Genomic DNA, 14719 nt, shown 5'->3' with positions numbered 1-14719 from the left:
TTAATGGTGAATGGAGAATTTTTGATGTCCAGTCCTGACTGTTCCCCTTTTACTTGAGTCTGGTTACCTGAGCCCATTATGTAGGCTATTTCACACTGAAAGAGCAGTGACAGAATAATAGGGGACTTAATTATGTCCCTTGATCTGTCTCTTTCAATCAGTAGCAAATCCCATACCAATACTGTTTCTAGGTGTTTATAGACAGGCAGATGGCAGAACAGGCAGCTGTTTGACTTAACTCAAGGCAATGTTTTCTCAAGTGTACAACAATTTTACAAACCAGTGGGCACTTTATGGCCAAGGTTTGCTCTTATGTCATATTACCCATCATAACACAATTTAGAAAGATATGAAAAGCTTCATGTATTGAAACAAGAAAAACAATTTTTACAAAATATTACCTACATTATGCAAACATTTGGCAAGTACATTTTTTAAGAAACTATCTTTTTATTACCATGACTTGAAAATAAACAAAGACATCATACTTTTTTCAAGCAAGAATATGTCATACAAGTATACATGGGTGTTACAATTAGTCCACCCTGTTTCCTTTTATCAGTGAGAGCATTCAAGGTTCAACAAAAAAGTTCATAATAAGGATTCTTCATTGAGTGCCGGCAATCTTCATTCGATACCTTCCTGCTTGTCCTTGATGGAAACCTGAAACACAACAACATAATAAAGAAACAAACTGGATAATATCTCAATTCAAGAAGTGAGTAAGGTTAGTCTGCTAAAAATGATACAATGAGTTAGTGTGTAGTTGACATGGTGAAAAACATTTCGAATAAAAAATGTAGAGCATGACTGAAGCTGGTCCTTAGGAGTCTACAATAACACATTTTAATATCACTACTTGGTTAACTTTTTTTTCCTGCACTCACCCTGAACCTCTCCTCCAGCAGGGACAGCTCACTGATGAGATCGGTGATGGCATTGGTGAAAGCCTCCTGAGGACTGTAGTCGGGAGTGGTCTGAACACGGATAACAATCTTGTGCTCCAGAGGATGTGGAACTTTATAACCAGCGAAGAGCACCTGGGGGTCTTTCAGCAGTTGTCTGTATGGAGAGCAACAGGAATTGCATAGGTTCCACACAAAAGTGTAACGTTTTCCTTGCAGGACAGCCAGTATAGGCTACTTACGATCTGATGATGTTCCCAAGTGTATGATCTTCTTTATTCAGTGTGAAAAGACAAGCATTGGGAACTTTTGTGTCCTTTGTAATAGTTATTCTGTAAAACAAAACCACACAGGGGGTTATAGTTAGCTACACATAATGAGACAGGTTGCTGGAAGTAATCATCAACAAACACAAAGCTTTAGGACAGCTAGCTGGGCCAGTAGTAGCTAGCTAGAGATGGTATGGTCCATGCTAAGTAGCTAGCTAAAATGTTTCGGAAGCTGGCATATGAAAAGTAATGTCTGCAACTTACTTCTTTTCTCCTTCGAACAACAAAAACGACTCAAATGCAGGAGGTGCGTTCATCTTTCAGAAACTACACGGCAAGACGTTAGCTTGCCAGTAGAAAGGAGGAAGGAGCGTTCCTACCTACGCAACAGTAAAGATGGTAAGTGCCGCTGGCTTTATACGGATTTCAAAATAAAAGGTATATACCACATGACAGAACGTTACGTGTAGCACAGATGAGCGAACTAAGTCACAATAATATAATATTGTCCAAATGTAGTGTTGGACAAATGCTTGTATATTATTTATTGGAGTCATTTGAGTTATATTCTTGTGTGTATATAATGTATATATTTCTAATGAGGAATATTTACGTAGCCTATGTATTTAAATTGTATAGCCTACGTCATATCTGTATACAAATATATACAAGTGTAAAGTTTTGCTTATAAAAGCGTTGGTTCCCTATCTGAATGTCGTTGCATTATGTTCTCCAATAATAAAATAAAAGGTACCGTCAGCCTTCTTGGGTATTACAGGTATCTGTCGCCCCCTGCTGTGCGTTGTAAAAAGTGCACGTTATATAAAACTGGACAGCTCTCCCTGATTTATTATTAAATGATGAACGGAGAAATTGTATCGTCCAGTCCTAACTGTTCCCCTCAGATGCACCCCCGTAACTAACGTTATTCTGTTCTATTGTTTTAACAAAAAATTACAATGTCTCCCTTCCATTTGGTTGCAATATAAAGACAACATCTTTCACTTCGAGTGGGGGGGCTCGCGCGGAGGGGTGCTTTTCCAGACAGGGGTGCCCATGGGGGCACAACACCGGCACGCCTCTTTCAATATTCAGCAAATTCCCTGCCATGTTAGGTGCAGGCTATTTAAACACGCAGTATAGGTAAACTTGGATTGATTGCTTTTTTACTACGACACATTTACCTTAACATTTAACTTGGGGCTGTTATATCACAATATCATTATGTACGACCATAACTGATTTAAAGTTATTAGTTTCACTTATTCTATTTACATCACATATTTATAAAGTATATGTCTATAAAACGTGTCAAATGTAAAACTGTACAAATGGCCTTTCCAAATGATTATAGTTGGCTAACTGTCAACTAAGTTATATTAAACTGTGGACTGTCAAAATCCAGCCATGGAGGCACTACCCCAATCAATCCATCAGTCTGTGCAATTTCGTATCGTACGAGCGCCACTATAGCCGACAATCTTGCTGCATCCTTGGTACGTGCACAACCACACTCGCCTCATGGCAACACTGTACACAAGCGAACAGAGTTCAACCACTTTCGATTGTACGGGTAGGGCCCTCTTTCTCAGTTTGGGTTAAAACGCAAGTGCTTTGAATCTGATGACCAATTTTGCATCACAGTTCACCCAAATTAGTCAAAGGGAATCTGGTCCTGCACTCATTAATGTAAAATATTGCTCTCAGCAGGAAATAGATGACGTGAAAATGGTTCATTCCTAATGTAAGACGTGCAAAAATGAACGCACCGCACCCCAACTATAACTCTGAAATCCACCGAACCCATTGGCAGTGCAAAGCACGCCCATTCGACGCTGTCATTCGACCACTGTCTTTATAGGGCCGCCCATACAGCTCAAAGTAGAGGACTCACTGGCTTTCTGAGATGTCAATAGCTGTGTTATTTGCATATACAGGCCAGGTTGCAGATGCAGGGGAGTGGGCAGGGCTGGTCGGGGTAGTGCAAGTGAATTGAACTTCTGCGTTGGTGTACATTGTATTCTTGAAATGCACCCAACTTAAAATTAAATGATGTTATTACATTTGAAGGGAAAACATGTTAAGTTTTCGTGAGCATGGCTTGATGGCACCTATTATAATACTTGAAAAGGTTTTATATGTAAAAAAAAAGAAAAGAAAACTTGACTGGTAAGTGTCCATCTTTTTATCTGCAATGTAATCTCTTAACATTTGTGATAATTAATAGTGTTTATTTGGAGTATTTTAAAAGGAATGTTTTTCTGTCATTTTTGGTCTTCTATTGTCATCTTAGATAATCTTTCGGTCGTGATAATCTAACAACGTGGACAGGTTAAAGAGGATGAGAGCATGCTGTTAAATAATAACAATAAGAATTCATGATTTGTGTGGACGTGTCAAGTATAAATCAGACTGTTAGAGATAAACTTACGAATTATTTCTCAAAGTTTTAATGCAGAGTGCTCAGGCCACTTGTTTAGATACCATGTTTATGATTGATTTGTTTCCTTGTAGGCTACTTGTGGAGGTATTGCTATTAATATAATAGTCTCGTATGATAGGCTATTATAATTTGGCCTCATACAAAATAAATTGTTGTTCTCTACAGACCCCTGTGTTTGCATAACAAGGGATTTCCATCTTTGGAATCTAAAAGCAGGTAAGCCACTGACTAACGCACATTGCGCCAGTACCTTATTCCACTGTGCGTGTGACAGCGGCTAACCTGTTTTTGGAGTTACCTCTGCCTCTCAACGTGGGAACGGCCCTGTCCGGCCCAGACCCACTCGAATCGACCGAACGTTTGCAAGTTCATCATGTCCTATTCAGAATGTAGGAATTGGTCTGTTTGTCTGCCGCCCTCCTTGTGGCCTTCCAGGGTACTGTTTCCTAATTAATATCAAATTAGCCTCCATGTATGCACTTCTAAAAACTAAAATAACCATGGAGCGTGAATCCAAATAATTACTCCTGAAGTCAAGACTCAGTCCACTGAGGATTTATGAATACTGTTAGGTCCAGTTAACTCTTCTCAACACTCAACCTGTAACCATATCTGTAACTGTACACAGTGTACTTTTCCATGTTCCATGTCAATGCCAATGTGTATGAAGTGAATATTGTATCCCAAAGGAGACCCAGTAAACTTTGTTGAAAATCAAATGAGCCCTTAGGCACTGTCATTTCTTATTTGATGTGTTAAGGCCTTGTGATGTGTGTTCAGTCTATGGCCCGCTGCATGACTCAGTGTGACACACTGTAACAGATAAGAGCTGTGTGTCAGACTCCTTTACAGCGTCCTGACCCCTCATGGGCTGGTGTGGACGTGCCATGGCTCACTCCTCCTGCTAACATGGCCTTATCCTGAACACTCCCTACAGTATAGGAGCATATATGATGACATCACGGTGACATGTCGTGCCATGCTAACTCCCCTGTGCTAGCTCCCGTCTTGCGCTCAGGAAACACTCAGGTTGTGGCTTTGTTTAATCTTCTACACTTTTAGCACATAAGTGATGAACTGTTCAGCAGTCTAACGTCATGGTTCATCATCCCAGATTGATTAAAAGTGGACTGACTTTATGTTGTATGGCACTGGACCATTCTGAGTCAAGGCTATGCCCACTTCATTACATCCTGTATGTGTTGATACAACAATCATAACTTGTCTATGTTCTCATGTTCATGATATTACTGTCCTGGGATGTTTGGGGTTTGGGAAACTGTGTGTGTGCTGTATAAGTGCAACTATGTCTACAATGCTAGTGTCTTCAAGCCACAGACAGGAATTCCCCAAAGAGAACTGGAGCCTTATAAGTGATAATCCCAATGAGGAAATACATCTACACATCTGTCTTTGTTTGTGTTTTGGCCTCCGTAGATGGTCACAGGACTGTCCAGGTTGTGGGAACTCCAGGGATTTGGGGTTTATCTAACCTCATCCAAGCCAGACGTCCCCTGGTCTTATCTCCATAATCCAATCGCACATAATCAATCTGAATAGGAAAACTGTCTAGGTCTTTAAAGAAGGTCTGGTAAAAACAGATGTACCTGTCATTGTCACCAAATTCACAATCAAGGGTTAAGATACTTCTGTATTAAGAATCTGCTGACACAAGGTAGAGCAAGGCTCAACAAGAGCTGGATGTCAAGACGTGCAGGCGCCGAAAGTCAAACTGACATTTCTATAGGCCTTTTCTGGGATGAAGTGGGAGTTAGGGCAAAATATTTACAGAGCGACACAGTTCCCAAGTGTGTGTGACGGTGGTTTTAGTGTCTCTCTGAGGTAAACAAAAATCCGAAAACTAAATGCCCCGGCTCGTAAATACTTAAAGCGGCAGAAAACTCTGCAAATCCTGAGGGAATTCAGAAGCCCTAGAACCAACCAAGTGAGGACTACAGAACACCCTCCTTCTCCAGGAACATTAAAAGTGTATCAGTCAGCCATCTTGAGCGTGTGCATGTGTCAGGCCTGGCAGCAGCTGCTAGGGTAGGTCAGAATCTGTACTGTACATATGCCACTGTGTTATATCACCTCCCTACAGCCCCTCCCCACCTCCCTCTATGGTAACTGGTAACAGGAAGTAGGCTACGCCTCATTTCCTCCATCACCCAGGGAACCCCTGTGACAACACCTCCTATAGGCCAACTGTGAAGCACGCGTTCAGCTGTTGGTCCTATCACAGGACCTTAGATCATACGACTTCCCACAAGGACTGAGAGGACCGTAGCTGCACCTATGATGTATTAATAAGGCATTTCATATGGAAGCTAGATAGATGGTGACTGGCACCATTAGTCTGCTGGTCTTTCCTGGTACAGCTCTGTCTTGGTGGGCTGTCAAGGTCCTGCCGACTCATGTGATTCCCATCCAGGAGCCGGCATGGCGTGGGGATTCTCTTGCTCCCCACTCATTCATATCAAAGCACAACAACGGGGTTTTCGAAAACAATGCACATGTTTTTTTTATTTATTACTATGACATTTAAATACACATACAGTAAAGGAAATATTCCTCTAGGTAAAAGTTTCCTAAAATTATTTCACATTTGATACATACTTTGCAGTGTACAGTAGCAAAAAAAGTGCCGTAAATATATTTCTGTATATACATTCTGTGTACAATGGTAGTGAATAAGGACAGTAGTTCCAGAGACAGTTGACAGTGGGGGTTAAACAGGAGCGGATGGTGACAGACAGTTAACAGTGAACAGTGTCCCTTGGCCCTGTTGTCCTTGTTCTATCTCCATGAAGCTTCTCTGGATGTCAAGACTGCAAGACACACAAAAATAAGCGGGGGTGATGCTCGTTGGGCGTTTCTGGAGAACACAGTTTACTGGTAGAGCGCAAGGCAGCGGGTGAGCTTGGTGAATGAACATTTAAAGCATGCCTCAGAAGCTAGGTTAGAAGTCGCCCCTTAGCCACTGATACCAGGTCAGGTGTTCTTTATTCATCCACCAAACTATCTGATTGTTTGTTGGACAGTCTGATCCCAGATCTGTGGTTGGGGGTGACTTCTAGCTGAGAGGCATGGCTCGAAGACATGGGAAGGGTGGAAACTTCAGGTTGAATAAATAAAAGAGAAAAACGCCTTGTGATTTATAGCAATGCAATAGCACAGAAACACCCCAGACACTGCCTAGCAACCGGGAGAGAGGAGAAACACACCCTCACACACGCACATTGACCTGTCAGGCTGGCGAAGAATGAGCACGTGAAGTGCACCTGTACGTTTCAGTAGGGCGTGTAGTATACATGCCAAAGGTTTAATACCGTGGTCAGCAGTTATCGTGGAACTATGCTTCGGGTCAGGTCGAGCACTGACAGGTCAAAGGTTAAATGTGGTACGGGTACAGGTCAGCTACGGAAAACCTCCAGATAACAACAGACTGAATACAAGCCATGGTCCATTATTGATACATGCAAAAAGCATTCGTACTTAGTGATGAATCATTGTTTTGGGAAAACGCTGATTGGAAGCGACATCAATGGCGTGGGGTGGTTGGGAGTGTTCTAGCGAGGGGGAGACGGCAGAGGGCCTTTTGCATGTATCCAGAAAGGGCCCATGGCTTCTCACAGGGGAAGAGAGGGACAGTGCAACACTTTGTGCAGAGCCCAGAGAGCTCAACTCTCTCTTTGGAAGTCAAAAAGGTCGTTACAGTGCAGAACCAAACGTCCCCGCACGGACACACCCAGCACGCTTCGTGTCACACAGGCAAAAGTCGGCACACGTTGTTCCCGTATCTCTCCGTTACGTTGGTCCCATAGCTCTCGGGGCCCCAGCAGCCAGTCCTCTGAACTTCCAATCGGAACGTTCGCTACGGTCCCCGACGGACGTAGGACCGGGCTAACGTGGTGAGGGGTTTCTTAGACGTCACTGGAAAACAGTGCTGTCGTGTCAAGGGCGAGAGAGCCCCAGTCCACCTGTGTGACCGGGGGGAGAGGGCGGGGGGAGGGGGGAGGAGGGGCAGGAAGTGCTCACGAGTGTCCGAGTACAGCTTGAGCAGCCCCGGGCCACGGCTACTGTTAGTCCAGAATAGAGGGGGGGGGGGGGGGGGGGAGAGAGGGAAACAGAAAGACAAAGGAGAAGGAGGTTGAAATGCATCCGAGGCCGAAGAGAGGAAGTGACACGCGTGTGAGGAACAGACGACACCCGGAGAAGGTGAGGCAGTGACAGGAGGTAGGAAGTTAGGAGCAGGAAGTTAGGAGCCTGGTCGACCCCATAGCCTGGCAGCGTAAGGACAGCATTAGGCGCGAGGGGGGGGGGGGTCAGAGTTGACGGAGGAGGAGCCAGCGAGCTCCACCCCCTCTGGATCAGAGGGGCGTGGCCACTTGACATGGGGCAAGCAGAGACGGGGTGGGAGGGGCTGATTGACGGGCACACCGGCGGACGAGAGGGGCCCCGGGCGAGGGAGGGGCAGAGCAGGTAAAGAGAAGGGGATCTGAGGGCAGTAGAGGTGCAAGGCTGGGAAGGGGCAGGGGAGCGGAAGGATCTCACACATACACACCCTCAGGGTTCAGGCTGGACACCAGGGGGTTCTGCAGGTTGCGGGGGTGTCCCAGGAACTGCTTGGCCGTGGGCCGCGGAGGAGACTCCGACGGGGGCAGGGACAGGCCTGGAGATGAGACGCACAGCTGGAGAGACGGCATCGCTCCATACAAATCTTTGGATCAGCCTGTATTGTGTGTGCACCAGCCTGTATTGTGTGTGCACCAGCCAGTGTGTGTGTGTGTGTGTGTGTGTATGAGCCTGTGTGTGTCCCCTACCTCCGTTCCTGTAGCCGTCCTGCAGCAGGGCGGCCAGCTCCAGCTGTTCCAGCTCGTGGAGGTCTGTGCGGGAGTGGGAGTGAGCCGGCAGGACCCCGGCCTGCTGGATGAACTGCTGCAGGTTACACTGCCTCAACTCCTTGTTCAGCTCCTCCAGCTCCTCCTGCTTGCTCTGGGGACAGGAGGGAGAGGGAGCAGGGTGGGGGGAGAGGGAGAGAGAGGACAGAGAGCAGGGAGTGGGAGGGAGGAGAAAGAGAGAGAGAGAGAGCAGGGGAGAGGGAGGAGAAAGAGCGGGAGGGAGAGAGAGGGAGCAGGGGGAAGGGCGGAGGGAGAGAGAGCGGGAGGGGGGGGCAGAGGAGGGAGGTAGAGGTGGGGTGGGAGAGGTTGGCAGGAGGCATCAGGAGCGGGGGGGGGGGGGGGGGGGGGGCAGGGAGGCAGAGGAGGAGAGAGTCAGATGGTGTCTATTCCTCACAGTCTACCTCTAGACCTACCCCTCAATCACTCAATGTGCATTGTGTAAGGTATTCCAAAGAGCAGAGACCCAATGAGCAGAATGAGATGTACTTTACATAGTACACCCATTATTAGTTATAGGTTATATTATAGGAATCTTGACGATTGGCCACCAGAAGGCAGCAGAGCACCATTGAATCTCAGATATTTGACATTTTAAATATTCCACCCATCATTCATCCACTTGTAAACAATCTGCCCATACAAGTAGCCACCAGCTTCCTGTATCTGAATACAGCTCATCACCCTGAGTAGCTGTACATCCACTGAAGGCCACAAGTCAGCACCTGCCCTCTGGGAGGTTGATGTAAGTCTAGGATGAGGAGTCAGGTGGTTGAGCAATTAGGGAATCGGGCCAGTAATCAGAAGGTTGCCAGATCGATTCCTGGCCATGCCAAATCACTTCACCAGATATATTTTCCTTGGGGGAATGTCCCCGTACTTACTGTAAGTCGCTCTGGATAAGAGCGTCTGCTAAACATGTCAAAGGAAAAAGGAAAAGAAAGTCTATGGACTGGAGGTCTACCGGCCTGTTAGGTTTGCTGATGGATGAGGTATATGCAGCTGTGAAGACCCTCGCCTTAACCCCTTCACCCCTGATGGATTAAACACCGATGCACACAAACACACTCATCGATCAGCCTGTATCGACTATCCAGCTGGGTGAAGTCTATGAGTCAGAACACATCGACTCCACCCCCCTCACCACCCACACACCCCAGACACACACACCACATACGTAATTGATCCTGTGTAGATCAAGCCAGCTGACACACATTAAACTAATGACAGCAGCCCGGAACTCATCTATATCATCATCCTCCTCTCCGACAGCTGGTCCACCTAGGGTACCCCCCTAGCCCCGCCCCTAGCCCCGCCCCAAGCCCCTCCCCTGTCCGTGAACGGGGAGACGAACAGAGCTTGATCCCGCAGCTTTACCTCCTCTCGAGGTGTCGACAGCTCATTGGAACGGTTAAGCCGAACGCCCAGGCCTCAACTAGCCTGCTAGCACATCCACAGCGTGTGCTGCCCCGCGTGGCCAGTGGTGTTGCGGGACACGCGTGTTGTTCGGGAACACATCCTCAGGGCCACTTGGTAGGCTAGTTGGCATACATGTAGCCCCCCCCCGCGCCATTTTCTTTCTCCTACGCAGCGATCACGGAGCCTGACAGACGAGGCTGTAACTCTGGGTTTACATTCCCCCACAGGCAGTCATCCTCCCATGGAGATAAGGGACGGACTCCAAATAAGCTTTCTATCGTCTTCTAATCAGTTCCAGAGCCAGCTGCACAGCTGTAGACCTCCAAGACGAGTTACAGTAGCTGTAGGGGTGCCCAAGACTTCTAGTAAGTTCTAATATGTTGCCTATATTAACCCCCTCATACAACACACAAGGCTTAGTCAAAAAGGATGGGTCAATAAGGGAACAAGGACGATGCTTTACTAACGTGATGCTATCCAGGTTTGCATTTGACACAGAAAATATAACAAACTCTGTCACATCCAGGCATCCTTCCAACACAGCTGTTAGGTCCAGTCAGGTCTGGGTCTGGGTCTGAGAGAGCGGAACTGGGCCCTGTTCTAAGTAGATCAGCCCTGGGGTTGGGTTTCACGGGGAACAAAGGGAGGTTATGTTTCATCTCGAACTGGGTTAGTCTTTCATTCACAGAACAGCCATGCCGGAGGCACACAGGGCCAACTGTCTGCTAACACACACTTTCTCACCAGGACTGAGGACGCTCAAGAAAAAAAAAGCTCTCCTGCTATTCATGAACGATTTTTATTCTGGTTTTTTTTTTTCAAAGAAATTTCAGATACAAGAATACAAGGTAACGCAGAGAGTGTCACACACAACGCAATGCTGACAGACACTGAGCTGTGAAAGCAGAGCAAACCTGTCCGGCCAGTCGAACAGGTTCACCCACAGGGTTCAACAATACAACACAGTTATAGAAAGCGATTGACATGCACACAATGTCATTCATGATCATCTGTTTCCGGGTAAATATAACTTTTCCCAGTCATTTTACGAGCGAATTCATGTCTTTTCAATCGTGCAAGTTTTTGATGCCTCCCAAGTGACTGTCCATTCATTGGTGAGCGTGTGTGGTGGCCTATGCTGCAGTGTGATAGGCTAGGGGAGGTAGGGGGAGGTCCTACACTGTAAGTAGGAGGGGCTAAACCCCTCTTTCCAGGGCCCTGCCCTCTCTCCTTACCTGCAGCATAGACTCCGCCTTCCCCAGAGCCCTGTTCATCTCCGATAACTCCGCCTCCAGCTCCTCGCCCTGCTTCTCCTGGCTCTGAAGCTCCACCTTCGCGGCGCTCACCGACTCCTCGGGCCACATCGGATTGGGCCCCCCAGCCGTGGCCCCGCCCTCCCGGCTCTCCCGTTGGATCTCCTGCTCCAGGTGGGCGGAGCGCGCGTCGAGGTCGTGGAGTCGCCGCCCGCAGTCGTCCATCTTGGCGTGGAGCTCCCCCAGTCGCCTCTTCATCCCGTGCTCCTTCTCCGCCTCGGCCCGCAGCTCCTCCTCCCAGAACGGCTCGTAGGCCAGCTCCGCCTGGTTCCTCCGCACCGCCTGATCCAGAACCTCCAGCTCCTCCTGGAGTCGGGCCTCCGGCACAGGGGAGGCAGAGGGGACCGGCGAGGGGCGCTCCCAGGCTCGGGACTCCCTCTCCAGGGACTCCAGCTGGGACTCCATGGCCCTCAGTCTCTCCTGCTGCTGGAGAACCTGGCGGAACACCTCGTCTTTGGACGGGCCCGCCGGGGGCGAGGGGCTGGGGGACGGCGGGTGGGGGACGGGGCTGGGGGAGGCCCTCCGCTCGGGGGAGTGGAGGGAGTCATGTGGGGACCTCCGTACCTTGGCTCTGGGGGAGGTGGAGGGGCCCAGGTTGAAGGTGAGGGACTTCTTGGGCTGGGTGCGTTTGGGCAGTTCTGGCTCCGGGTGTTTGGGAAGGGTCAGAGGGCTGGGCCGGTCCTGGTGGGGCCCGGGGGCGTCACTGCTGCTGGGGCCGGTCCTCCGCAGGACGAACTGGACTTCGTTGCCGTGTTGGCCCAGCTTGGCCAGGGACTCCAGGGGCCTCTCTGTGGCCAGCAGCTGCCTCTCACTGTCCCTGAGGCGCTGGATCAGAACATAGCGACCCGTCTGACCTGAGGGGAGGAGACATGAAAAGAGAGGGAAACAGGAAGTGGGAGGGAGAAAAGGAGAACGGGTTAGAACAAAGAAAAGCACCGAACAAGCACAATGTTGACAGACAGCTGACAGCAACAGAGATAAGACAGGAAGTGGACGTCCAGACCTAATCACCTGCCCTAGTCACCTGACCTAATCACCTGACCTAATCACCTGACCTACCCTTGGAATCAAAATCAGATATTAAAAGACATATAAGACATTAAAGGAGATTTGTTAAACAAAACATCCAATCAATAAACACAGATGTGATGTGAAGGTATTTGTCTGTGTTTCCTGTCTGGTTTGGTTAGAAGTTCTGGGTCTAGATGGGATCATCCAAACATTTATCTTCAGTTTGTCAGCATTGAGAACTGGCTCTTTAACTACTGGTGAGTAAGGCTTATTACTACACAAGCTATAAAAATGTTCAAACAAACTCATTTGTAGCAGGGGCTGTGAAATGAGGACGACACCTCCCTGGTGCCCTGGCAGGCAGGCAGGCAGGCAGTGTGGTGGAAGAAGGGGGGAGGCAGACAAGGGGGAGGCGGGGAGGCGGGGAGGGACAAGGAGGAGGCAGGTTGGAAGAAAGGAGGGAGGACGCAGATGGCAGCTACATGTGACGTTCTCTGGTACTCTGGAGTACATCTTAGCTCCTTAGTTGAGGCTCCTGCAGCCTCTGGATATTAAGACAGACCCAGCTGACCCCTGGCTGCTTACCTAGCACCTAGCCCCCTGGGCTCCTAGCCCCCTGGGCTCTTAACCTCCTACGCTCCTAGCCCCCTAGCCCCCTAGGCTCCTAGCCCCCTAGGTTCCTAGTCCCCTAGGCTCCTAGCCCCCTAGGCTCCTAGCCCCCTAGGCTCCTAGCTCCCTAGGCTCCTAGCCCCCTGGGCTCCTAGCTCCCTGGGCTTCTTTGTCCTGTTAATGAGGGTTGGAAATGGGTTTCTAAAAACAGCTCTGTCTTGTTTTTCTAAAAACTTCAGTGAGTTTCACCCCATACTGCCCACACAGGTTCTTGGGTTGCAAAAGGCTTGAGGGGAGTGGGTAGCCCCTCACTGGCCTGTCTGCTCTCTGAAGGTCACCTGAGTGAAGGCTCCCAGGTACAGACGACAAGTGTATACACAGCTGCCACGAAACACGGACAGACAGGAAGTGAGTCCTGACATACTGACCAATAGCTTGGGCAAGAGCGATGACCACATCCTGGCAGGACGTCTCCTCTGATAGGCCACATACGACCCGCACCACTCCGTCCACCCACACCTTTAGCTCCATGTGAGCAGGCCGGGCGTGGCTCACGGTTCAGTTCAGCTAGGCACGCTTTGGCTCGGCCCGGCTCAGCACGGCATGGCCCGCGCTCGCTCTCTCTGCAGGGGGAAACAGACCAGACGGGACCGTTAGACATAGGCAGCGTCTCGGAGAAGTTGGCAGAGTTCAAACTATAGTGCTGTGTCACCACAGTTTCTAATACAAACAGAAAGGGCTGAATCCTGGCCAGCTGATTCGGAGACTCGCTGTGGAAAGGGTTTGAACTAAAGCCGACATGAGTCATCGTCACGAGAATGACACGCGTCGTGTTTAGCTTCGAAACACGGGGAAAAGCAAACAGGGCCGTGAAAAAGTAAACACAAAAGACCAAAGTCTGATGACACACAGAGGGCTGTTGCTAATTGAAACACGAGCCACAGGCCGCTGTGTGACGAACAGCCGGCTCATTACCCATCCCCTGCTGACGATCTAGGCTAGCCCAGTTCAGCGTCCTCCCCCTCCTCCTCGCCCTAGACGCAACAGCCCCTCGATTGACGTCAGCCGGGCTGCTTGCGTGCGCGGGAGCCTGTCGGTCGTGACGAAGATGTCGACTCGCGGCCCGCTGGGCTCCGTGAAGGAGGCGGCGCGGCAGCGGGCTTGGTTCCGCTCACTTCCTGTCGGGTCGGAGGAGGCCCGGCGGTACCTCTGGACCCGAGGGCACCGCGGCAGATCCGTGACCCAATTAGACGCCCGGCTGCACCCCTTCAAAGGCCACATGACAGCTTAGCGCCGAGGGGAGCGGACAGGACGACTGGAGAGGCTAAGGAACTGTACGGTTTGTGCGTGCGTGTCTGTATGGGCACAGTAGGCACCGAAGTGTGCGTGGATTTGTGTGTGTGCGTGTGTGTCTACGAGCACAAGTTGTGTGTGTGTGTGATCCGCTTTGATGAGTCTCAGCAGGAACTGAGTACCTTGGCTGAGACATCCTGGTGTAGTCATGGCAGTGCAGCAGGTATTAAGCCTGAGGTCTGGGGAGCACATTTACAACCGCGAGGAAGGCACAAGGACGAACTCACCCTCCGACACACCGTTTATGAGTGCAATGAACGCGCGTAAAACAAGGCAATGACCAAACCTTCATTTATTCATGCGACCAAAAGCCTCTGGCAACTGAACATAACCTAACTAGGCTAGGTGGTGTACGTGGGAGATATAAAAAATATATTTGGGCTTGTGTAAGTAGAACGAGCCCCAGTCAGAGAGCCACGGGCCTCTCGTTGTGGTTTTGAGGTGTTTGGCTCAAATCCTCCATTCTCCTCCTCTCATTCAGAGCTGGCTCTGCTCCAGT

The 14719-nt window shown here is 49.2% G+C and overlaps 2 protein-coding genes across 5 annotated transcripts in view; both read right to left on the bottom strand.

Annotated features, from left to right (window-relative positions):
• Positions 1 to 333: 333 nt before the first annotated feature.
• On the bottom strand, positions 334 to 1607 carry LOC124462472 (DNA-directed RNA polymerase II subunit RPB11-a-like). Its single transcript, XM_047014060.1, has 4 exons — positions 1439 to 1607; positions 1148 to 1237; positions 888 to 1062; positions 334 to 663 (listed from the first exon to the last, which is right to left on the bottom strand). Exons 1-4 carry the CDS (start codon positions 1489 to 1491, stop codon positions 628 to 630), a joined length of 354 nt encoding a protein of 117 aa, XP_046870016.1. The 5' UTR covers positions 1492 to 1607; the 3' UTR covers positions 334 to 627.
• Positions 1608 to 6110: 4503 nt separating this feature from the next.
• The window catches only part of rassf7a (Ras association domain family member 7a), a 28825-nt gene continuing 20216 nt past the window's right edge, over positions 6111 to 14719 (bottom strand). For 3 of the 4 annotated variants that reach the window (XM_047014055.1, XM_047014056.1, XM_047014054.1), the window contains exons 2-6: positions 13296 to 13490; positions 11170 to 12101; positions 8441 to 8612; positions 8182 to 8289; positions 7467 to 7696 (exon numbers count right to left, since the gene is read on the bottom strand). In XM_047014055.1, coding sequence (XP_046870011.1) covers positions 7572 to 7696; positions 8182 to 8289; positions 8441 to 8612; positions 11170 to 12101; positions 13296 to 13398 — 1440 coding nt within the window. In that variant the 5' untranslated portion in view covers positions 13399 to 13490 and the 3' untranslated portion in view covers positions 7467 to 7571. Of the gene's footprint in view, positions 6446 to 7466; positions 7697 to 8181; positions 8290 to 8440; positions 8613 to 11169; positions 12102 to 13295; positions 13491 to 14719 lie in introns of those variants that run through there. The other variant, XM_047014057.1, reaches the window with a different exon arrangement.

This window comes from Hypomesus transpacificus, unplaced genomic scaffold (assembly GCF_021917145.1).
Source record: "Hypomesus transpacificus isolate Combined female unplaced genomic scaffold, fHypTra1 scaffold_218, whole genome shotgun sequence".
Lineage (NCBI taxonomy): Eukaryota > Metazoa > Chordata > Actinopteri > Osmeriformes > Osmeridae > Hypomesus > Hypomesus transpacificus.
This window is presented reverse-complemented; position numbering and strand designations above follow the sequence as displayed.

Excerpts from the sequence above, each read along its gene's own strand:
- LOC124462472 (XM_047014060.1), bottom strand. The coding sequence starts at position 1,491 with ATGAACGCACCTCCTGCATTTGAGTCGTTTTTGTTGTTCGAAGGAGAA. Across the intron at positions 1,238-1,438 it reads TTGTTCGAAGGAGAAAAGAA|AATAACTATTACAAAGGACA; the intron begins GTAAGTTGCAGA and ends TTTGTTTTACAG. Across the intron at positions 1,063-1,147 it reads CTTGGGAACATCATCAGATC|ACAACTGCTGAAAGACCCCC; the intron begins GTAAGTAGCCTA and ends CTCTCCATACAG.